We start from the raw sequence: 23,388 nt of genomic DNA on the forward strand, positions 1-23,388 counted from the left end.
CCCACAAAGGGCGCCTGCCCCATGCAATGGGGCCACCCAAGCACAGCTTTAACACCACTCTTTGGGCTTTGAAATGACAGCTCAGGGGTTACTCTGAGTGATGAAGGGTCTTGGTGACCAGCAAATACCTGCCTTGGGTGCAGGAGAGAGCTCGTGAGGCTGGAGCATCAAGATGCAGGAGCAGAAGCATACACACATAGCAGACACATTGATTTTCTGCCTTTCAGCATCGCTGATGGGATGAGTAAGTGCCAGAGATGGTCTGCAGCACAGAGAACCGCTCAGAGAGCTGAAAGCCACAGGACTAATCAGTGAAAGGCAGGAACAGGACCTGAGGTAGAGCTGAGGGATAATCTCCGCTTGTCTTCCAGACACAATACAAGTTGTAGACAGCAGATGATTACAAACAGATATAATTACAGGCTCTATCTTCTCCTACAGAGATAGAGTTGCCCTGATTAACTGGTCTCGGGCATTTCCTCACCTCTGACATCTCCAGCAGTCTCTAACAGGAGCCCTTCGGAAGGATTCTTCCCAGGCAGACCTCCCTTTTCTGCAGGAGCCTGAAGGCTGCACTTCGTTTTGATCTGTTGCACTGATGGGTTTTAAGGTGCATCCTTACATTGCACCTCTGAAGGGGCAAGTGCAGAAGAGCCCAAGCTCAGTATCATGCTGAGGGATTGCTGGGGAGCAGCAAGAGCATCCCCATAGCAGGGGATGAGCCAGGAGCCAAGGGCCATCCCAGTGCCAGCAGCACCTGCACAGACAGAGTCTGAACACAGCAGGCAGAGCCCAGGGCTGGCAGCAGGGCCCATTCAAAGCCCCAGACACAGCAAGCGATGAATCAGATCCACAACCCATCCAGGGAACTCAGGCAGGAGCTAATAAAACCAGGAACAAAGACAGAACTGGAGACAGGCGCACCAACAGCACAGCTCAAACCAAGGCTGAAAGCCACAGGCTGAGCTTAAATAGAGCTCCTGAGCCATGGGCAGGGTGCAGGTGGGGGTCCTAGGTGAGGCTCATCAGGGTAATTAAGGCCTATTAGCACACTCAGCACCTGGCAGGGATGCTTGTCCATGCAACTGCCTAGCTTGGAAGAACCAAAACTAAAGTTTGCATCGAAAAGAGCAAGTGATCAAATGTGCTGCCCATCCCCGATGCCTGTGCCAGACTGAGAGTGGTGTACAAATGTCTTTAATGCCTTGCACATCAAGCTTCTTATCTTAATATAGCTACAAAGATTTATTTGTGTGTTTCAGCAGCATCTCCATGGTGCTGTCTGTACCAGCACGCGGAACATCTCCTCAACCCACTGCCAGGTGGTGTGGTGTGCTAGGTGACCTCCCAGACCTGTACCGTTTTGGGAAGTAGCAATTTTAGGAGAGCTCTAATGCTTTTGTTTGCTCTAAATTCTCAAATTCCTGGAGTCAGAGATCTCAGCTTCCTCGGACAGAGATAATCCAAACCCCTAACACCCTTGTCCTTTAGATGCAGAGGAAAAACATAAGAAAGCCACTCCAAACCCTCAGTAATTTGCTGACAAGTCAGGGTTTTTCATAAAAAAAGTACCTAGCCAGACTCGGAGTCCTGAAGCCAACAACCTTGTGAATCAAGATGACAGCCCTGTTAAGAGCTGCCATTGCAGCTGTGTGGCATGGCCACATCACACTCTCATCCACGTGCTGCTGGATGTGGCCCTGGCTGCACCCCGGCTGGACACTAACCCTGCTGACTGCTGGCGTTTCTCCGGCAGAGGAGAGGGAGAAAGGAAGAAAAGGTGGAGAATTTTTTGCTGTACTTACATTGCAAAATTCCTGTCTAGGAAACACCTGTTTCTCAGCAGCCCTGCCCAGAGCTGCACACCGACAATCCCAAAGATGAAGAAGACAAAGAAGCACAAGAGGAGGACGTTGCCTAACATAGGCAGAGTATCTAACAGCAGGGTGACGAGTATTCGCATACCTGTGGGGAGAAGGAGAAAACAGGTTAGAGGAGCCCTTTGACAGGGAGAGCACAAATGCCACACCGATCCCAGCTGCTCTCGGGCTCGGTCATGCAGCCAGTGGATCCTGCGCAGAGGAACTGGGATGTTTATGTTTTCCCCTAAACCTTAAGGCTGAAAAGGAAGGTAAAGAGTGCAAAAGGCTTAGCAGCACATGGGAACAAACAGCGTATCTTCCAAGGGTGGACTTACAAGTGTGATTTTCCGATGTTTTCAGTAACACAGCACTCAACAACACACAAACATGGGCAAAACTGCAAGACAGTCTTTCCTGGAGAAACGCCCCCGCAAACCATCAGCCTCCTGAGAAATTGTCAAAATATATATTTATAAACATATTGAACATCTCTCATGAATCACACAAATTGTTCCCCTAGACAATACAGAGCCTTGTGTAGGATGATAGCTGCGGCTGCTCTCTGGGCCTCCTCCGTGGACAACAACTCTTCCACGGAGGACTCCTCTCCTTGCTGGCCACCACCAGCAGCTGAGAGACATTCATGCTCCAAAGCTTGCAGGACTGACAAGCAGGGGAGGCAGGAGAAATTTTTACTTTTTTGAGTGGGGAAAGCAGGATGCAAATGTTTCTTCCTCTAAGCAAAGCTCTCAGCTCTGCTCCCTTCCCCTCCTCCTGTGCAGGCTGCCAGGAGACCTTCCCAGCCGGTCCTGCACCTCTCTGCAAGGCTCCCTATGAACCTGTGGGCAGAGCAGGGGCTCCCCCAGCACCTTTGCGGCCAGGGAAATGCTGATTTCTGTGCAAGATCTTCCATCCTAAATAAGAAGATTGAGGAATGAGTCAACCTTGCAGAGCCTCAGCTAACCCTCGCATCTCCGTCCGGCATGCTCCCAGCATCGCTGCCCAGGGGAGACCGGGCAAAGGGGCAGGGACTGGGCTGGCATCTGGGAGCTGCCCTGTCTCACACATCAGGGCACCTTCAAACTCAAGGATGAAACAGGAATAAAAAGGGAATAATGACTTGCAGCTCAGCAGTTCAATAGAGGTTAAATGAACCTCTGAGACACCGACCAGCCATCATTTCAACAGCCAATAATTGATGAGAGGAGAACTAATGAAAAGAGGAAGAGACAAAGGCAAATGTTAAATTATAGAAAAGAATAAAACCAGAGATCGAGCCTTGGGAGCCCGGTGCTCAGCAGAGAGCAGGGCTCAAGTTTATGACATGGTGGAAATCAACGCTGCTCTGTGAACACCTTTTCTTGCCTGCCTGCGTGGAGTTTTTTCTCCCTCCATTTCCCCTAGCAGGATGCTGCTCTCCATTAGTCATCCCATTTGAACAGAGCGCGGCATTTACACTGATGCAGTCTCTCTTCCCCCACCAGTTTCCACATTGGCTTCTTCCCTCAGCCAGCTCCCAAGTCATGCCTGATGCCTCTCCTGCTAATTCAATGGCAATGCTGGACTGCAGCCTGGCATCTGTAGACCCCAGGGATGGGTGTTGGGAGGAGCAGAGTCTCCAGGAGAGCAGTGCCTGTCCAGCTCGACACCTCCAAGGCCATGGCAGGCAGCGCTAGCAGGAGCCGGAGCCCCGTCACACCACTTTACCCGCCTCCTTGCGTTGCTCTGCCAGCGGAAATGCAACCGAGCCAAGCCAGGCCAGAGCCGACATTACCTTGTCAGCACAGCACGAGTGGATAAACTGCCCCGGTCAAGAAGTCTGTGCTAATAAATAATTAGGTGTGAGTAATAACCTCTGCATCCCAGGGCAAGAGCCTTTCAAGGTCTCCATGCCCAGCTGTGTCTTGGCTCCAGCATGGCTCCTCGCTGCTGGCGCCGGCAGCGGATGCCTTTCCAGAGGAGCCACGATCCTGGCACCCAGCCCCATGCCAGCCCCGCCGGCTGCCCTCCAAACCCTGTCCCTGTGCCGCCCCGGCGCCAATGCTACCCTGCGGGGAAGGGACACGGCGCTGGCAGCCAGGCTGCGTCGGCAAGCGCCAGGGGTGGTGCGGGATGCCGGCCAGCATCCCTGCCATCCCCTGTAACCGCAACACCAGTGCCAGCCACGGGGACAGCAGTGGCCTCCGGTACATGCACAGGGGAAAACCCAGAGCTGGAGGCAAATGAGGGTTTGATTTCGCAATGCTTGTTCCCAACACGTGCTGTCATCGTAAGCCCCCCGGGAGGACATCCCACAGCGCTGCCCCTTCAGACTTCCCTTGCAAATCTATCTTTGGAAAAGCAGAAAAGACTCACTTAATTCCCACTGGAAAGATGATGCTGGGCTTTTCTTCTTTCTCCCCCTGCCCCCTCTCCCCCCTCCCCCAAATCCTTGTTCTTTTTTTTCCAAAAATGGTTAAAATTTATCTCCCTGTGCCAGACAACTTTTTTCTGCTCAGCTACTTTCGGTATTTTGGGTTGTTTAGTGGCACAATTCTCGAGATTGAATCCATCTGTTCACTATCCGCTAAGGGTGCTCTGGGCTTTCAGCAGAATGTCAAGTGTGCCATGGGAAAAGAGCACAAGCATCAGTTAGGATGAAACGAGGATCAGGATTTCTTTTCATTGCATTCCATGTGATGCCTGGTTTAAACCACACAGTAGAAAAATAAAAATAAAGCAGTGAAATGGATTTGAAAAAACAGTGACCACTACTAAAAAACACCCCTAACTACAGCCCCTGCCAAACATATAAATTGCAGGAATTATATTTTTCCAGTCATTTTCAAGGAATACTTTCTAATAGAGATGATGTTTTTATTGGCCGGGGTTCTCCTTTCTTTTCTTAACAAATACAATAAAAATGACATGATCTTGTGGGTGAATTTATTGTGCCTGGAAGCGAAGAGCTAATAGCGCTGGCTGGAACCCAGGAAAGTGCCCAGGCATCACAGGGATAAATCGCCAGGCTGTTTCTCATGGGTCCCTGCTTCCCCTGGGCCTGCAACTGAACGCCAGGCTCATCTCTTCTGACCCAGCCGTAATTTGTATCCGCTCGACGTCCTTTTGCAACTGCCACTGAGCTGAAAACCCCGCTCCCGCCAGTGGTGCAGTGGCCGGGGGAGCGTCGCTGTCCCAGCGCTGGGATGGCCCGGATGGGGCTGAGCGGCACCTGCTGGCTGGGATGCAGTGGACATCCGAGGTAATCCCCTGGCTAAGCTGTAGCATCCCCATGGATGAAAGACTAGAAATGTAACTGTTATTACCAGAAACTGCAAAAATACAACAAAATAGAGGGTTGTCGCTATCCATTCTCCGCAGACCCTGGATTATATCAGTCTGAAACAGTAAAAGTACCGACGTTAAAAGTGGATGGAGTTAGTGTCTCATGAACAAGTAAAGTCTGTGATTATCTGCCCTCCAGGAACTGAGATATTTCTAAGAATACTAATCCTGCTCTGGCACTTGTTCAAGACACTGGTAGTGTTGTAAGACCAGCCTAGCTGCTCATCAAGCCAGGCAACTCAGCTCCAAACATGGATTGAGTTCTTTGGATTTAATCTGACATACTATTAACAAAAAATTGAATATTTTCTATTGCCTGTCTTTTGGGGAAAAAAAAAATATCAAAGGGGCAAGTGTAGCAGAAGACAGTGTAAAAGGCTTACTTCAAAGCTTCAATATCAGACTCCTAAGGAAGAACAACATAAGCTGGACCCAGATCAAAATTTCACTGAGACTCGGAGGTGTTTGGATCCCTGCGCCTCGGTTTAATAGGCAGGTAAATCCTCAAATTCCCCTGGCTTCTGCTGTCAGCCCAGCTGAATCCCAGCTTGAGACTCCCACTATTTCAAGGGAGAGCTACGAAGGACTTCGTGGATTTAAATAACTTCAGAGCGAGCCTGATCCTCGCCCCAGCCTGAAACCTCGGCAGGGCTCTGAGCCGAGCACGTGCTCTGATCCCTCCGCTCCTCCCCTTCCCAGCGAGGCCACAGAGCCACCGTGCTCAAAACCCCAGAGGAAAACTTTGTGTTGTGCTTTCGAGCTGCCCCAAAACCCTAGTAACAAAACCTCATTAGGAAAACAAAGCTCTGGAGGGTTTCATAGTCCCTTTTAGCCTCTGGTTTCTTTTTGTCTTGTTTTTAACTTCTAATGATGTCACTGTCGAATTTACAGATTTTTTTTTTTTTTTTTTAAGAAAAATCCTGAAGAATTTGAGCTCAGAGAGAAACTTGAGAAAAACTTGAGAGAAACTCCTGTGCATAAACATCCATCTGTTCCCTTGCATGTTAATCTGAGATACTGGAACCAAAACCCTTCTGGGGGAGTTTGTTTTGCTCTCCCTAGATGTGCCGACATGATGGGCAATTAATCTAGGCAGGATGTTCAGCGAGGACCGGCGGGGCTGTGTCATTCAAACACGCTTTTAAAAAGAACAGGAACCTCTGTGATTACCATACAATGCTGTTGCATTTTGAATTGAGTGGATTTTGGTTAAAAAATGATGAAAGTGCTATGAAATTAGTACCTTGCAAAGCATTGCTCAGCAGACGGCTGATTCCGGCAGGAAATTATTTCAACTTGTTGGTTCGTCTTTCAAATTGGATTTAGAAGACAAGCAGCTGAAGCCACTTGAAAATGGATTTAGGGGCCACTTGAACTTTCTGTCGTGGATGAACCCAATTTTGTTCTACATGACAGCAAACCCTCTGTGGTATTTTACCGGCAACAGAGGCTGCTGTGCTTCTAATCCTGAACACAAAGAAATGGAAAGACCTTAAATAGCTGAGAAGGGAAAATGAACCCATCCAGGGCAAGAAGATCCTTCTTAGAACTGACCTTTCCCCTCTCCTTATAGAACTTTGTTATTTACTTTGCACTAGGAGCAGAGAGTTACTTGCCTCAGAGAGTTCACAAAAACACTGGAAAACAGCCACGAATATTTGGACCCCCAGGTATAAAATCTACTCCCTTGCCCTTTACTAACACTGATAATCATAACAAGTGATCTCTAACTTGCCGTTAAAAATTAAAATAAATGAACTCACTCTCAGCAGCAGGAGAGTAGACTACTACTGCAAGGCTTAGCATGCCAGAGCCAGCTGGGGTGGCTTTAACCCCCTGGTTTTCCCAGGGGGGTGAGGCAGGCAGAGCCCGAGCTGCAGCCAGCCAGCCTGGCAGCACGGCTGCGGTGCAGACGAAGGCATTACTTACTTGGGACCCTGTTAATGGCTCGTAGAGGCCGAAGTACCCGCACAGTGCGGATCGCAGACAAGCTGACGTTGTGTCCATCCAGAGAATACTCCATCATGCTGCGGGGGAAAGAGAAAAGGCGTCAGGACGTGGGATGCTCAGTCTCTGGGCAAGAGCGTGCTGGGGTTGCCCAGGGTTGGGGCTGTCGCTGCCTGTGCACTCTGGGAGCCATAGCCCAGGCTTGCAAAACCACCCGCTCTGTCTTTGCAGCTCATAATGTGCATCATGCTGTCAATGGGGGATATAAGGGATATTGCAGCCTCTAAGAGACTGAAAATACCCACACGAGCAGCGATGGTGCAGGGGTCGGCAGGCAGACGTGCTCCCAGGCTAACAGGCTGCAGACACAGGTAACACATCGGGAAGCAGGACTTGGCATGAGTAGGAGCTGCAAAGTTGGGGCCACAGAAATTGGGGCAGAGGGGGAGCCCCCAACTATCTGCTCAGCTCCTGCAGCCATGCTGCTCTCCCTTTCCATTAGCTTATTGTGCTCCGGCTGGCGGTGCATCCGCAGCCTTCCCAGGGAGATTACTGCACAACTCCATACAGCTCAAAGTCAGTACGATGTTTCTGATATTATACCCCCTACTAGCACCCCAGCGTATTTTCACACAAGTTTATCTCTTCCCCCATGACAAAAATGTGAATAACCAAACCGACAAACGACGTTAAAGTAGTTTGGTTTCCATTTTATTATTAAGAATAGGCAACATTTTCTTTTTCGTGCTCCGTCTCCATTTCACATAAACATTTCTCTCCCAGCCTGGGAAGGACGTTAAGTCAAGTCAGTTTTCTTGCTCTTTTATAGGAATGAGTGGCAAATGTGTGTAGTGTTGTTTTTTTAATGGGGTTATGGCTAGTTAGCATGGCTGTAATTACAATTTATGAGTTTGACTACAGGGAAGCACTTGTAAATACGTCACAAATCTCTCACCATGCCTGTTCAAATAACATAACAGCATCAAAAGCAACCCTGTGAGTAGGCTGTTGGATCCCATGGAGAAAGAGCTTTTGTTTTGGTTTTTTTAAAATAAACAAACAGATATGGAAGGAGGAAGGCAAATATGAGCTGAACTGCTGTAACCAGGCGCTTCAGAAGCTTCAGTGGAAAGAGAGATTTTCAACTGAAGCATCCTGCAGCCAGGACGGACCAAAATCGTTACCATCAAGAAGCAACAGCCAAATGGACTGAAGCAACAGCTGAATGGATTTCAGGCAACAGCAGAGGGAGGTTTGGTTTCGGGCCAGCCTTACTCAGGCGCATCATTGCCCATGTGCCTGTGCTCTGCTCTGCTCTGCCGGAGCCTTGCACTTCGTATTTGATGCCTTGCCCTGCTGTACAAAGTTTAATTGGGAATATCTAGATGTTCTGATGTTTGCTTCTCTTTTGTCTTTGTCCTGAAACTGTTTGGCATAACCCCGTGATATCACTGGCATTGCACTGAGGTAACTTTGGCTGGTTAATGTTAATTTGCCGTGCAGAGGCCCTGGTGATCTTGAGCTGTTTTTAGTGATAACCTTCCAGAGATTTTTTTTTTCTGAAGTAGTTAGTGAGTCTTTATAAATCAAAACCACCTTAAAGCTTGTATGTAGGAACTGAGCCGAACATGATGAATAGCTTTAAAACTCAGCACGGCACGAAAACAGGTTTTAAATCTAACGTATGATCATTAAGCAGCCAGAGCAGAGCAGTGGGAAGCAGCCTGGAGCTGCACGAAGGACCACACAGTGGGAAAGCCATCGGAAATGCCCGTTCACACCTGCGTCAAGGGGCCTGGAGCCAGCACCAGGTGTCTGCTCTAAACAGACCTTGCAGGAATAGACAAAGCATTGTTTAAAGCCCCTGAAGTGAACAGTGCCGAAGCCTGAATCTGTTTGCTGGCGTGGTCCCAATACAGCACACTCACAATTTATCGGATGGCTGAGTAAGCGGATTTTAGTGTAACTGGTACAGTTTTTGAACTACTAATAGCATGTAAAAGGAGTATGAAATGCTCCAGTGGGAGATGGTTTGGTACTCCAGAGAGCACATGGAATTATTAGCATGTTAAAGGGCCAGCTCCTGGGGCCTCGTTTTTACTTGGCCCTTGGAGTTTCAACAGGGCTGATAAAAGATGAATAATCCAGGGTTTGGCCTAGGAAACAGACTTTCTGACCCTGATACTTTAGACTTCCATGATACTCCATTTAGGATTTGAAACTAAGTCTCTGGTGGATCTACATTGCCCACTGAAGCCAACCTGAAACACTTGATGGATTCCGGGCTGGACCTTCTACAAGCAGGGAAAACATTTGAAACCTTCATGAAAAAGTCAAAGGTTTCTTTGTCAAGGCCAATCTTGGGGTCCTGTTCTCATATCACACTTGTAAACCAAGAATACCCTGGAAGTGCCTGACAGAAACCTGCTGGAGCTGGAGATTTTGGGTATGCAGGGACCGGAGGTCTGGGTGGACAGGCACTGGGTAGGCGATTCCCTACAGCCTCTGGCTACTGAAAAAGAGGAGGCACAAGCCTTTGCGATGTCTTCTACCATGAACAGTTTCCAGTCCTTCAGCTGTCAAGTTAAAGATGTCCCAAGCATATTATATGAGCCTGCAACGTCTCCAGGGACTGGATGTACAAGAAACCTCTCTGGTTTCACCTCTTGTGGACAACATTTCTGATGCTTGGGAAATGCTTTCAACTTGGCTGCTGGAAAGACTGAAAGGTTGTAAGCTCCATTCGGTCTGAAACTTTCCAGGGTACATTTCTCAGGCGAGCAAAACATGAAAGGGCTTCCAGTGCTGGAACAAACTTCAGACACAATCTGTTGCTAGCGGCAGAAGATATGTTTATTTTGTAGTTTCCCTGCTTACCCTCCGCTGTCTTTGGTATACTTGCTAGTAAGCCAAATTGGCTTATTTGAGGAGACCGAACGGGACAAACAAAGCAGGCAGCGCTGCCTATCACTTGTTTCCCTTCTTATCAGAAAAAGCCTCATAATAACTTCATCGCATCCATCCACTTGCTGGAAAAAGCAACTCTTGTTATTCCAGTAGCGTGCTCCCTGCTAAAACCACCTCCAGTTTTAGGAGCAGACACTGGGTTGAACGGTGGTGGTGGGAGAGGTGAAGAACCCCAGCCCACCGCACAGCTTATCCTTGCCCTCCACCAGCGTTACCGGCCAGGCCTGCTCCCAGACCAGCCCCTCTTCTGAGAGACGGGAAATAATGTCACAGGTATGGCTCAAATACACCAAAACCATCTGGAGATGGCCCAGGATCAGCCAGAGAAGGGGCTGTTCCTCTTCTCATCTTCAGCCTGAGTAACGCCAGACTGGCAGCAGGGCTTCCCGTCGGGGTCTCCTGGTGCTTCTGCTGTTTTCATTCTTCTCAAATATAAGCCAGCCACAGAGGGTGGGGAAATGCCCTGGAAAACTACCAAATTGACTCACTGGCCACCTTCCCCTTGTCCCAGGTGCTACGTGAACAAAGATCCTGGCGCCAAATCTGGCTCTGAGGTAGGAGCAGAGGGCTCAGCCTTTCTGCCTGCATGTGCTATTTTATTCTCGTGCTTCACTGAGATGATCTGCTTGATGATGTGGGGAACCTCTGCACGCCCATCAGGAGAGCTTATCCTGCAGGCTGAGGGAACAGTGGGGAAACGCTGTCGGCACATTGGTTATGGATGGCAGATTTCTCATCCCGAGTTCCCCCTGCAACCACAGCCTTGCTCTTCCCCTACTACTTCTGGCTTAAACGCTGCACCAGCTTTGGAAAGAAAAAATAATTAACTGCTTCTTTTGTTGTCCCTGCTGTTCTTTTGTGGGCTGTAACCGCACACGGGTTCAAAGGAAGCTCTGCGCAGGAGAGCTCATGTTTTATTCAAACCAGTAAGGCCATTCCTAATTGTATTCCAGACAAATAACATGGAGCAAAACAAAACTCCATTAGTGCAGTAAAGATTGTACATCACTAATGTAAGGGTAAAAATGCCCCAACATATTACAGGAATGTTCTAATTAACCCCAGGCTGGTCATTATAAACCCAGGAATTCAGAAATAAGGCAGAGCTCTGTAATTAAAGCAGTCTATCCCTTTCTAGGGTATGCTAAGCAGGTAAGAGAGCCTGGGGTTTCTAAAATCCATTTATTTATAGAAGAAAGTTTTAGACTTGCCAAGCTTTCAGTCCACTCAGTTCTTCTCTATGGGTGTGAGGGAACTGGTGTCAAAAGCACCCAGATCTTCCTTATATCTGTTTATTAACACATGCTGCAGAAATAAGCAGCTGTGGGAGACAGTACTAAAATGTAAACCAAAAGAAGTTTACAGGAGGCATTTGCATGCACTTGTAATTTGGGTCAACTTCTGGCCAGCTTCTTCCACTGGGATTTCAACCTTCTGAATGAGATTTTTGAGCTAGATTCTCCTTGTTTGGCCAATTTCTGCCTCTCTGCCTCACTCTAATGGTGTCACATAGCAGGAGTGGGGCTGAGCTGCTGTGTGCTTTTTCCACCCATTCTGGAGACAGCAGTCTTAACCGCGAGCACTGGGACATACTGGCCATCGCAAGGACTAGATCAGCGTGCACTTGATTTGACAGAGATGACACTGGCAAAAGGGCTGCTACTGAAAACCCGATGGCTTTTGCCCTGACATTCATACCCCACCCCATAATCCGGTGTGGTTGCCAGAGGTGAAACCAAATGAGACTTATGAGACTTTGCCTTGGCTTGAACCTGGCAGATTTCACAAGAGATTATGAAAACCAGCCAGGACAACCTACAGATTTGGCTCTCTGGGGTTTTGCTTTCACCGTGAAGAGCAAATTTATGAGGTTTTGTTACTGACCCCGCCATCACGATGAAGAAGTCCAGGCGATTCCACGTATCTCCAAGGTAACACTTCTGCCCGAAGATCCCCAGAGCCACCATCTTGATGACCATCTCCACCGCAAAGAAAGCGAAAATGAAGTCGTCAAATGCCTGGAGACCAGTAAAAGATTATTACAGTCAGTTCTGCTGTGCTTTCTTATCAGGGAAAGGGAAAGCAGAGACATGAGCACTCCCACCAGAGGCACTCTGTATACCCTGGCAGACACTGCAAGGCAAAGCACTGGTACCAAAGTGCCACCTACCGAACTCAGAAATAAAACCTGCAATACCTGATGGGTGATGGCAACCCCTGAGCACAGCTCCTGGGTCAGCCCACTGCCGGGGAAGCATTAGCAGCTTCTATTAATCTACTGACAAAGATACAAGGACATTGTTGCTGTACAGGCTGGATACGTTTATTGGCATTTAAAGCCTATGCATTCAACAGCAGCTTGTGGTTGGGTACAGGAGGTCTCAACTTGCAGTGGAAGCTGCATTTCCAGACTGGGCAGCTCATACCTCCTAGAAAGAATTTGTCCCATCTAACACAGGGCGATGTGCTTCACCTCTGATGCCTTCATGGACTCCTACTCTCAGACCCAGACACAGCTGGCAGTGAATGTGCACATGAAGCAGAGGCTGAAGCAGTAACTACAAGGGCAGTTCTGCTGCATGTGAGGAATGACTGGAGCAGTTCCTCGTGGTGCAGAGGTTCAGGGCATCCTGCTGGCAAGCCTGCGTGCCCAAGTGCAGGAGCCTCTTGATGAAGGTCAAAATTTTGGGTTTTAGATTACTGTGAAAACGAGAAAATAAAGATGCGCAAATTAATCCAGTGCTGCCCTATAGAACATGGCTCAGCCTTTACACAAAGAATGACTTCTGTAGGGTAGCAGGGACTTGGACAGCTGTGATTTCTCCAGCCTTCCTGAAGACTACATGTACATGCATGAAATGTACATGTATTTGAAAAGACCATGAAATGGCCTCTGTTGTAAATACTCTTCTACATGTTGCCTGTGAAGTGGAACATCAGGAGATACAGATTGCTTTTAAATCACATGTAGAGGCTTTGTTGTTTTGAATAACAGACTTGATAAAGCACAGGAACTTCTTAATCTACAGACATGACTGCTGCTGTCCAAACCAGCTTGTTTGGTCCAAACCATACTGTTTGGTATTGTGTCTCTGGCACTTTCAATTTGAGGTGAGTGAATTAACAGTAAAATTAACAGAGCATCCACATGGCAGCCAAGTTCCCACTGCGCATCCCTGTATCTCTGCGTGGCTGTGTGTGAGCACCATCTTCTCTGGCTGTTGGCTTTATCAACCAACCTTTCCCTCGATAAACTACACCGAAGTTTTGCTCCATTATTTCAGTTCATTTAATAACTGGCATCCAAATGCCTCCATAAAGGAGTTCAGGCTTTTCTACCACATGTTCTCGCTTCCACTCCCTCCTGCAAGCTGTGACAAGGTGAGGGATAACGGTGACTTTACTTGCAGCCCTTTTCTGCCCACAAACCCTTCAGAATAACACTTCGGGTTTCGCAAATATATATTGTAATCATTAAGCCGGTATTAGAAACCAATTCAGTGCCTGGGGTCCTCGCAGACACATGAGTGTCTATTCTGAGGAGAACAGACCATGCAAGCCATGTGTTTGCAACCTGATTAAATTATGAAAAAAAGGAAGCAAATAAGGAGCATTCAATAATGTCACCTCCTCATCCAGGCAGGATTCCTTTTGTCTGCCTGGACATTTTGGCAGGGATGGGCATCCTCTAAACAAAGTCCCATGTGGGTGAATACATGCAGAAGAACGGCGGGCACGTGGAGGGTAGCCTTTCAGGAGAGACTGGACACTTTCTGATGGGCTCTCTGGGGGCAGCTTAGCCCACAGCTGCCTGCAGAGTGACATTTTCTGGTTCCACCTCTGAATGCCGCTTCACATCCAACCCTGAGCCTGACCCTCTGAGATGATCCCTATACTACATGCCTCTGGTGGCAACAGTTTCTCCAAAATTGATCTCATTCCATAACAAACCTCTAGTGACTTCTCAATTCATCTGGTTTACTTGGCTCTGCATTTAACAGATCCTCTTTTAAGGCTGAAAGAGGGTTTGATGATAAACTCTGCTATTCCTGCCATCTGCAGGCAGTTCTGGACCAATCTTTGAAAGAGGCAGGAGAGGCTGGTTGGAAAGATCCCACTGGCCTTCCTGTACAGCTGAAACACCCAAAGGGAATTAAAGCAGCAGATCTGTGCGGGATTCAAATGAACCAAGCCCGTTACATTACCACATGTTGGTAGTCCCTGCCTAGGTTGATGTAATTCATTAGAAACAACAAAAGTTGGTTTCAAGCCTGAGAACTGAGTTGCTGCAGGAAGCCCAGTGCCAAGGTGCAGCCCACACACCAGATGCTGCCAGGATGTGCTTCCAAAATGAATCCTGTGGGCATATGGCAGTGAGGGGATTGCCAGAACACAGCGAGGGATGAAGTGATAAGCATGATGCCCCACTAAGCTTGGGGTGGCCAACAAACAAGGTTTTGTGAGCTTTGTGCGTGTATGCATTTCCCAAAGGTCAGTTATCCTGGCACCTGGCAGTGCTGCACTTCAGCTGGTGGGCTCCACTGCGGAGGAGAGCAGGCATGGACCTGTCCCATGTTTTTTTGTTTATGAAGAACGGAATGAAATGGCAAAGTCATTGGTGCCATATAGCACAGACCAGACTGCAGCAATCCAAGAGATGCCGGCAGTGACCTGGCTGGGGTGGAATCGACAGACTGCAAGCAAATGGTTCCCTGCAGCATTGGCCATCCTGTAATTAGAAAGTGTTCAACCCCTCCAGCGGGAGCTGGATGCCCAGTTTTGAGCCCCCCTACTCTCATTAATTGTGTAGAGAAAGGATCTTGCTGGGGTAAGTCCAAATCAGTCAGCCTTTGGGTCTCACCTAGGGCCATGGCAGGAGGTCTCCTCGGAGGACAGACTTAGCATGCCGAAGTATGGCTTATTGGAAAAACCATCCCTATGGGAAGGGCGTTCATGGCTGGATCCTGGGGAAAAGGGACAAGATGGGTGTCCCAGCTCCCAGGATGGGCACCCCCCTGCAACCCCCATGTCCCAGGCAAGCGAGGCAGCATGGGATCCTTACCTCCAGGATGGTGCACCGCTCCGACTGGCACTCCACGTCCTCGCAGGGCTGGAACATGCCCAGGGTGACACAATTCAGGAGGATGACCAGCATGCTGACGTGCTCGAACCAGGTGAGAGCAAGGCGTTAAGGAGACCACACGCTTCAGCGGCCCTTGGGAGGGGGGAAACTGAAGCACCACACTATTTACATGTCAAAAAGCCTTCACTCCTCCCGCAAGCACAAAGAAAACACTGCCAAACATCCCAGATTTGAGGTTTTTTGGCAACTGAGGAGAGGGTCTTAGAAAGTGTACACCTGTTGAGATGAAGGGACAAAGGATGCCTTTCATTTCCTACACAGCAGCAAATCAGAGAAGCACAACCAGGCCCATGGCTACGCTTTCCATCTCAAGTCCACATCGCCATCCTCTTCTGTACTTCATGCATGCCCAGGGGCAGCTGAGAGCACAACCCTCTGTCCTCCTCCCACAGCAAGGTTCATCTCCAGATCTCAAAGGGTTTTACCAGTGAATCACCTCTCATGTCCACTAGCATTAACTCTTTCATTACCAAGCTAAAGAAAGCAAGACAAAGAAAGATGAATTAATTCAGGCACCACCAGAAACCTGGCTTGCGCCCAGTTCCTTGCTCCAGCCAGTAAGGTTGCTCTCCTTGTTTCCATCTCGAGTCATGGGAATGGCTGCTGAACGCAGGCTATCTTCGTCCTACCCAGTTTCTAAGTCTCAAGGAGCTACAGAGACCATTTCGAGCTCTACATCATGACCAAGGATGACGGCAAAACAAAGTCAAGCCAGTGGCACAAGTTGGTAGGGCCAAGGATGGCGGCATGTTGGGATACGGGATGTAAACCAGGACCCAGGGTGCACAGTACAGGCTTCGAAAGGGATGGAAAGAGCTCAAGCTTGGCTCCAGTCACCAAGAAAAAGACCATGTTCTCTTACAGGACCCACCAGTGCTCAACTGCACTAACATTAATAGTTTCAAAATAGTACGTGGTGATTTGCATCAGAGCAAAATAGGCCCAGAGCTTATGATGACTGCTGCTGGTATGACTATTAAAAATAATAAAAAAGATGTGGGGGAACTAAACAGGAGTTTCACAAATTAAGCATGAATGAGAGAACTGTTCTTAGGAAAATAATTGGAAACATCTGTGTATGAATAAACCTTTATGCTTTCAAACACACAAGCGTATGTGAGCAAGGGATCATGCAGAAAGAAGCACATGGACATTGTCTTATTCCCCATAACAACAATTCTCCTGCTCTGGAAACCTGAACAAAAATACCTACCATATTTATCCCTGCTGCTTTTAGAAGTATTTTATCTGGCTTTTTAGCAGTTCAGCATAAGATTTATCGCAGCATAAGATTAGGCAAATGCAGGGCTGCAGTCTCAAACTACTTTTGCACACATGTTCTCATTTATCCAGATTACAAGAAAAAAGATATATCAGTAGGGTCAGGTCCTGCAGCTTCCCTAAAACCTGAACCCAAACCACTTCTTGCTTTAGAGAGGGCTTTATTTTGAAAATTCAGAGCTAGGAACACCTTGGAGCCCATGCTGGGGACCAAACATGTCAGACTGGGAAACCCACTTGTCTCAAATGGAAATGTATGAAATCAAATAAACAAATGAAATAAAAATCCAGGTCACCTCATCAGTGATGCAGAAGGAGCTGGAGCAGGCGAAGCTCCAGGCCACAGCCCCAGAGGACTTGTGCATCACTGAAATACTGACGTTGTTTTATCTTAATTTCTCCCTCCCTCCAATGACTTCTTTCTGATTTTTGACATCTTTAGGGGCTCTTTGGATCCCCTTCCCTTTTTCCTAATTAGAAGCAGAGTGGTAATCCTGCTCCATAGAGAAAACAGCCCACATCAGACCCAAACAAAGCCCAACCCGTGGCCACATCCTACTTACAATATTTGCATTGCTTGATGGGATTCACGTGGAACTCCCTGTAAACACGGCTCCTGCGCTATTCCCAAGGTGCCTGCAGTTGCATTCATTTCCTTTATTATACTTGGAGATTTTTTTTTTCCTTTAAAGTAAAAAAATAAAAGCATGTGGACTTTAAACTGTTAAAAAAAAAAAAAAAAAACTGTGCTGATGAATTAGGTCTCCTGCTTCCCCCGGAGGATGGGAGCACACTGGCCCTGTACCTGGTTGCTCCAACCTTGCTCTTCCATCCTGCCCTGGGACACCAACCCTGGGCTCGTGCCGGCTCCATCCCCTGCTGCTCCAGCAATGCAGAAACATACAACCTAGGCTTCTCCCTGCCACAGGAGTGGCAAGGCTTTTGAGTCCAGCATCCACCAAGGGTTACTGGTTGCGTTACTGTTCTCCATCCTGTTCTCCACTGCCTGAGCCCTTGTTTCTAGCAGAACCGATCAAGAATTAGATTTTGTTTTCCATTAGAAAACTGATTTGTAAAAAGCGAATCATTGGTGTGGACTAGTTTTGATGTCAACATTCAATTAAGACAGACTTTTTTGCACAAAATGTGGAAGAGTATGTTCCCAGCAAGGCAGAGGCACAGCCCTTTGCTGAAGGGAGACCTCAGGAGCATGGGAAACCCTGATGGATGCTGGGGTCTCCCACACCCTCGGCTCTTCTGGCTTCTGGGCCGGTGACTTTTGCTGCTCAGATCACTCTTATCATGATACAAAATCACAAACATCTCAAAAAGAAAATCTTCTGAGCAGAAAACCTGCCTGCCCTCTGGATCTGGCATCTGCCCCTGATTTTTTATTTCAGTGGAGTGACGGAAGCCTAAGGTGAAGATGTTTGCGTGGTAAAGCCCCTGTTCTGCTGAGCTACCCCGACCTTTGTTCAAGCGCTCTGCTCATCAGATCTCTAAAAAGCTTCTTTCTTACTTTCTTCTAAGTGATCTAATTGTGGTTTTTGTGGTTAAATAATCAGCTGCATGAGAAGAATTGTCACTGGAGTTGAAATGAGTGCCCTGATTCCTTAAAGACAGGCAGAGCCACCACTGTCCCCTGTTCATCTAACACCAAAGCCAAATTTGGTGTCTTTCAAGATGCCAGAAGAGCTGTTTTAATTTTCTAAGAGAAAAAGAAAGGCTCTCCCATAGCTTTGTAGTCACAGACGTTTAGAGGCTGTCAGCGTAGTCAGTAAGGGTCAGCGACGGCTGTAGGATGGAAAACGGCAACGCTGCTGCACATAGAAAGACAAGAGACAAAAGAAGCTTGTGCTGCTTTTGAAGAAAAGTCTGAAAAGGTGGAAGAAAATCCACTGTAGGGAACAGTTTTGCTTTGGCTGGACAATGGACTGGAGGAGGGAGGAGGAAGTCCCCGGTCAGGGCTTGGACGTTTCTCAGGGATGCTCCTCTCCTCCCTTGTCCCAGGACCTTTCCTGAGGGGATGTGGCTGGAGGAGTCTGAGCTGAACAGTCCTGTCCCTGCTCAGCCCCTCCAGCCCACCTTCTCCTTTTGTGCCTGCAGCTCCCTCAAAGGCATTAAGCTCCTGCCCTACTTATTTTCACATGAGATAAATGACAGTGAAATCCCTAATTCGAAAGCGGGATTACCCCAAGTGCTCTGCCCTAATGGGACTAATCCTCCCTCTGGCGCATAAGGAAATTTCAGTTCACTCCCCTCTTCCTTGCTCCTGGCTCTGGAGGAGCCCCAAAAGCCATGATTTAATCCCTGGCCGGCTTCTTTTCCAGAGCTCCCCAAAGCCATCTGGCCTTCAGCAGCCACCTGGAGATGCTCCAAGCAAACCCCCGGGCAGTGGGAGGTGACGCTGCTTTGCAGGTTGGGATTATAGAGGGCATCTTTTCACAGCATCCTCCCCATGGAGCCCGGGCAATTCAAAATGCCCAGCAAGAAAGAAAAGTCCCATTCTGATAATGATGGGAAAACACCCAGAAGAGAAAAAGAGAGAGGAAAAGGTGAAAGAAGTCCACAGCAATCTGATGGCACGCTTGTGCCAACACAAATAGCACGGATGTGGCTGGAGACAGAAGCCCCACGGCACAGAATGGCCTCACGGGTGACCCTGCAGCATTGCCGCACACCCTGCCCGGCTTTTGTGCAACCAGGTCAAGGAAGATGAGGGATGGTAACACCAAACTCAGCCATATGAGGCTCCTGCTTGCACCCCGAGTGGCACCGTCTCTTGCGCTGCTGGAGCTGGGACGGGACTGGCTCGGGATCTTCCTGGTCCTCTAGCAGCCGTTGTGGTGGAGACCTGCTAAAACCGTGACTGTGCAAAAACGGGTACTTCTGAGTTACCATGGAAACTGCTGCTCTCGAGGCCACCGAAGCACCACCCAGTTTAAAAGCAGCCAACTTCTCAACTAGGAGATTTGAAAAGAAAAAGATGCAAAGGGGAGATCTAGACTAACCTCTGGAGCCAAAGATAATTGCAAAAGATTTGCTTAATATTTCTTCCTCTGCCACAAATTCCAGGGTAACGACATCTCCAGCGTATCTGGGCCAAGCTCAAATCCCCCGGACGCCCTTCGGGCAGGAGCTGGGGAGCGACGGAGCCCTGCCCGCCTCGAGGGGCTGTTCCCAGCCACGCAGCACCGCACTGCGGGATCAACACAGTCTCTTATGCTGAAATCTAGCCCTGAGTTTAGAAGTGGCAACACAGAAACCAGGCTCTGCCCCAAAATGTTGTTGGCCCCGCCTGCTGTGAGTGCAATGGCGGATGCTGATGCTCTCCTGATGCTGATGCTCTCCAGCAGCTTTTTACACAGTTTTACAGAAATCACCTCCAGGGAAAGCCCAGTGGCTTGAGCATGAAGAGCTCTGGCTGCCAGAAGATGCCTCAGCATGGGCAAGACCCTCTTTTCCTGCTGGCCTCTGCCATGCCAGTTTAGCTGGTAAGGCCTTGACTTGATTAAGAAGAGAGATGGGAATTCAAGGGTGTGTTGAAGCTGTTGTTCAAGACGGCATGAGTGTTTCCAGCAGTAAAACCGAATGGCAGGAGCCCAATGCAGACAGCTGGGGTTGGGTGGCCACTTGTTGGCTCCACATCACCTCGCCACTGATATCAGTGCCAGTGGATGTGTCTGAGGAGCAGGCAACCCAAAATAAAACTGGGTAGGAGCTGTGCATGTGTCCTGCCCAGAGGGAGACCTCCCAGAACCTCCTGCCTCTGTCAGCAGCCCCTGCCCTCTGCCACTGGCAGCGGGGTTAGAAAGGGCTCCTCCATCACCGAGGCAGCAACACAGCAAGACTCTCATCTCCTAAGGACATTACCGATTAATTAAGGAATCCAGCTAACAAACACAGAAAAAAAAATTGTCTTTAAACCTGGTGGATCCAGAGCAGACCAGGACATGAGAGTCGGTTTGCATCTTAGGGTGAGAGCTGACCGAGGATGCCTGCAGTGGTATGGCATTTCATAGCAGTGCATCAACCATTTTTCTTAGTGCAGCAAGTGTTTCCTGAAGACAAGTTTGCATTTGGCCTCTGATTTAACTTGTTCTTTTCCTCTCTCCCTTTTTAAAGCAGTACACTTGTGACTTTTTGCATTGCTGACCTCGGGCCCCAAACCGAGGAGCAGAGGAATAGGGCAGACTGGTGACACTGCCACACCTCCGCTGGTGGCACGCAGACCTGCACACGGGTTGCAAGGATGAAACCCAGAGGGAAAACTTTAACACCCTGTCCTCCAGACCCTCACATGTAACTTTAAAAGAGACTTAATTCCATTGAGCTTATGGCAACAGAACAAACCTAAGCAAAAGCAGAAATAAGCTGTGTCCTTACTGAGCTCACAGTGCTCACGCTGTGCTTTGCATCCGTTTAGTTCAACTGGTTTAGGCACGGATCTAATTAAACTGGAACACCAGCCCCAACCAGGCCTGATGGCTCCATCTCCTCCGGAGATGGCTTCTACACCATGACATGGACGGTTGCAGGCAGAAGAAAAGAATGACTCTGCTGAACTGAAAAACGCCAAACCCAAAGCCAGCATCCCCCGGCTCCTTCCTGCCATAAACCTCTGATGCTTGGCCCAAAGAGAAATGTAAAATTAACTGCAATGATGCAACTTGGATGTCTGTTTCATATGTTTTAGCCAGCAAAACAATGTGGAGAGTTCCTGTTTTTAGAAGACTTTCAGATTCTTACACATTTGTGCAATGCTATAAGGGGATTTCTTGGCTTGCAGGTCAAAGTCTAATGTTTTCTTTAAAAATTTGAAGGCCTTCTTAAAAATAAAAATGAAAGACTTAAAAAGAAACTGCTTATCTTGTTAGAAAGCTAGGTTTTCAATATCTATATTAAAATTGCATAGGTACAGAGTAGACTGCCATGTCTGCAGCCCTGGTTTGTGTTGCGTTCACTTTGCGTCGGTCATTTCCCCACTCCAAATAACGAGCACGGGAACCTCCAGTGACGTGGGTGTAGGTCAGGCGCAGACATACCATAACGCAACCGCTCTCCATCACTAGGCAGTTCAGCCAGTCTGTGCCTCCCCGTTTTCAGGGAGATAATCTCTACCATCCGTCACTCTAATTCTAAAAATATTTCTACAATAAACACAGCCAAAAATGCCAGGACCATATTACTGCTGTGTCGTAAACTCCCTTGCTTTCATCCCATGCCTCGTGATGAGGGACATGCTGCTTCAAATTCCCAGGTCCTTCAGAGGGATCAGTCTCAGCTTCATTTAAAAGTTCCCCTCCTCAACCCCAACCCTCATTTCTAAATGTCCATGTTGGAGAGAGGCAGGAGCCAAAAGCCTAAACATCCAGCAACTGAAAAGCAGCAAGACAAGATCATGGCACTTACTATTTTCACATAATCTTATTATTTTTAAGCCAGTCAGGGGATTTTGGAGACTTAACCCATTATTTTAAATGCTTGGATTTGGCAGTATTGTGGTTATTACTGTTACCGTATCTGTACGTACTGCACACAAAGCAATAAAAGCCAAGTTATAGTTACAAGGAGAACATATGTTTACAGAAGAAGCAGCCAACTGAAGTTTCAGTTTTTATAGTCTAAGATGTGACTAATGCACTAAATATACACATACACACATATATATACACACACACATCTGAGAGACTGGGATTTTCAGGGTGCTCTTGGTGAGCTGCGTATGTACGGCTCATCGGAGAGCTGCAGGACTTGGGTGTGTAATTCCTCCTTTGCAAAATCACAGCCTTATTTGCCTTTAGATACGAGGCCAGTCGGAAACCTAAGGACCTGCTTGTAAACTGCCCAACCCGCCATCTGTCCCCCGGCAGCAGCAAGAGAGCAACTAGCTGCAGGAGAAGAGCTTGGAGAGGCAGGAGAGGGGCTCGGTGCTCCACCCGAGTGGTCCAGCAGACCCTGAGGCTGCGAGGATGCCCACGTGCTTGGTCAGACCACAAAGCAGCTGCTGCATGAGATGGCAATGAGGCTTCTGCAAAGCTCTGGAGCATCGAAGCACTTGCAGGAAAAGGTGATGGGGATGGGGGGAGAGCAGGGGATGGGGTGGGCACGGCTGCTGCCTTGTCCCACCAAGCCCCACGGCACTGCCACTGCATCTGTGTGTTCGTGTCCTCTGACTGACGGATGGGCCACCCTGAAAGGTTTGGGTAGGGGTGGGAAGCTGCTCCAGTGTAGAAATACTGAATTAAAAGTACCTAGTGCCTGTTTTACCAGTATTTAGGGATGCTGCCCAAATAATGGCAAATTACAGTAATAACGCTTCCCATCCCTTCATGCCACCAGTGACAAAAATAGCTTTAAAAGTCTGCAATATCCACCTCATCCTGTATGCTGAGTAACAGAAAACAGTCCAAACTCAATGATATTTGGTAAATAGGAGCAGGAAAAAAATAAAAAAAAAAGAAAAAGAAAGAACAGAACTGGAAGAAAAATGAGTCAGAATAAAATTCCCAAGAGGCAGCGCTGGCTGGTGCTGGCATAATTTTAAGGAACATTCTTATTTTTAAAAAGTTGATTGATTAAAGCTATTTTTAGTGCCCATACTGCACTGGATCATTCGGGTTCTTTTGCTTACGAATTGTAAAACAAAATGAGGCAGCTGCACTTCAGAAATATATACCTCCCCAACAGCACCACAAACACGCAGACCAGAAGCAATACTTCACCCTGAAAGACACCAAGTTGGCACATGTCTTTGGAGATGGGGTTGACTGCAGAGAATTCTTGTTTAAGAAAGGATTAGCCTGAATTACTGGAATAACTGCATCCCACTAGTTTGCTATAAAATAACCATAACGGGACTCC

General features: G+C 48.1%; 1 protein-coding gene across 2 annotated transcripts in view; it reads right to left on the reverse strand.

Moving 5' to 3' along the window:
* Window positions 1-15,296, reverse strand: part of CACNA1H (calcium voltage-gated channel subunit alpha1 H) — a 127,705-nt gene extending 112,409 nt beyond the window's left edge. For both annotated transcript variants that reach the window (XM_087731453.1, XM_087731452.1), the window contains exons 1-4: window positions 15,163-15,296; window positions 11,985-12,118; window positions 7,116-7,213; window positions 1,806-1,965 (exon numbers count right to left, since the gene is read on the reverse strand). In XM_087731453.1, coding sequence (XP_087587579.1) covers window positions 1,806-1,965; window positions 7,116-7,213; window positions 11,985-12,118; window positions 15,163-15,255 — 485 coding nt within the window. In that variant the 5' untranslated portion in view covers window positions 15,256-15,296. The remainder of the gene's footprint in view (window positions 1-1,805; window positions 1,966-7,115; window positions 7,214-11,984; window positions 12,119-15,162) is intronic.
* Between the last annotated feature and the right edge of the window lie 8,092 nt (window positions 15,297-23,388).

This window comes from Nipponia nippon, unplaced genomic scaffold (genome assembly GCF_047370975.1).
Source record: "Nipponia nippon isolate SJK-2023a ecotype South Korea unplaced genomic scaffold, ASM4737097v1 scaffold_5, whole genome shotgun sequence".
Taxonomy (NCBI): domain Eukaryota; kingdom Metazoa; phylum Chordata; class Aves; order Pelecaniformes; family Threskiornithidae; genus Nipponia; species Nipponia nippon.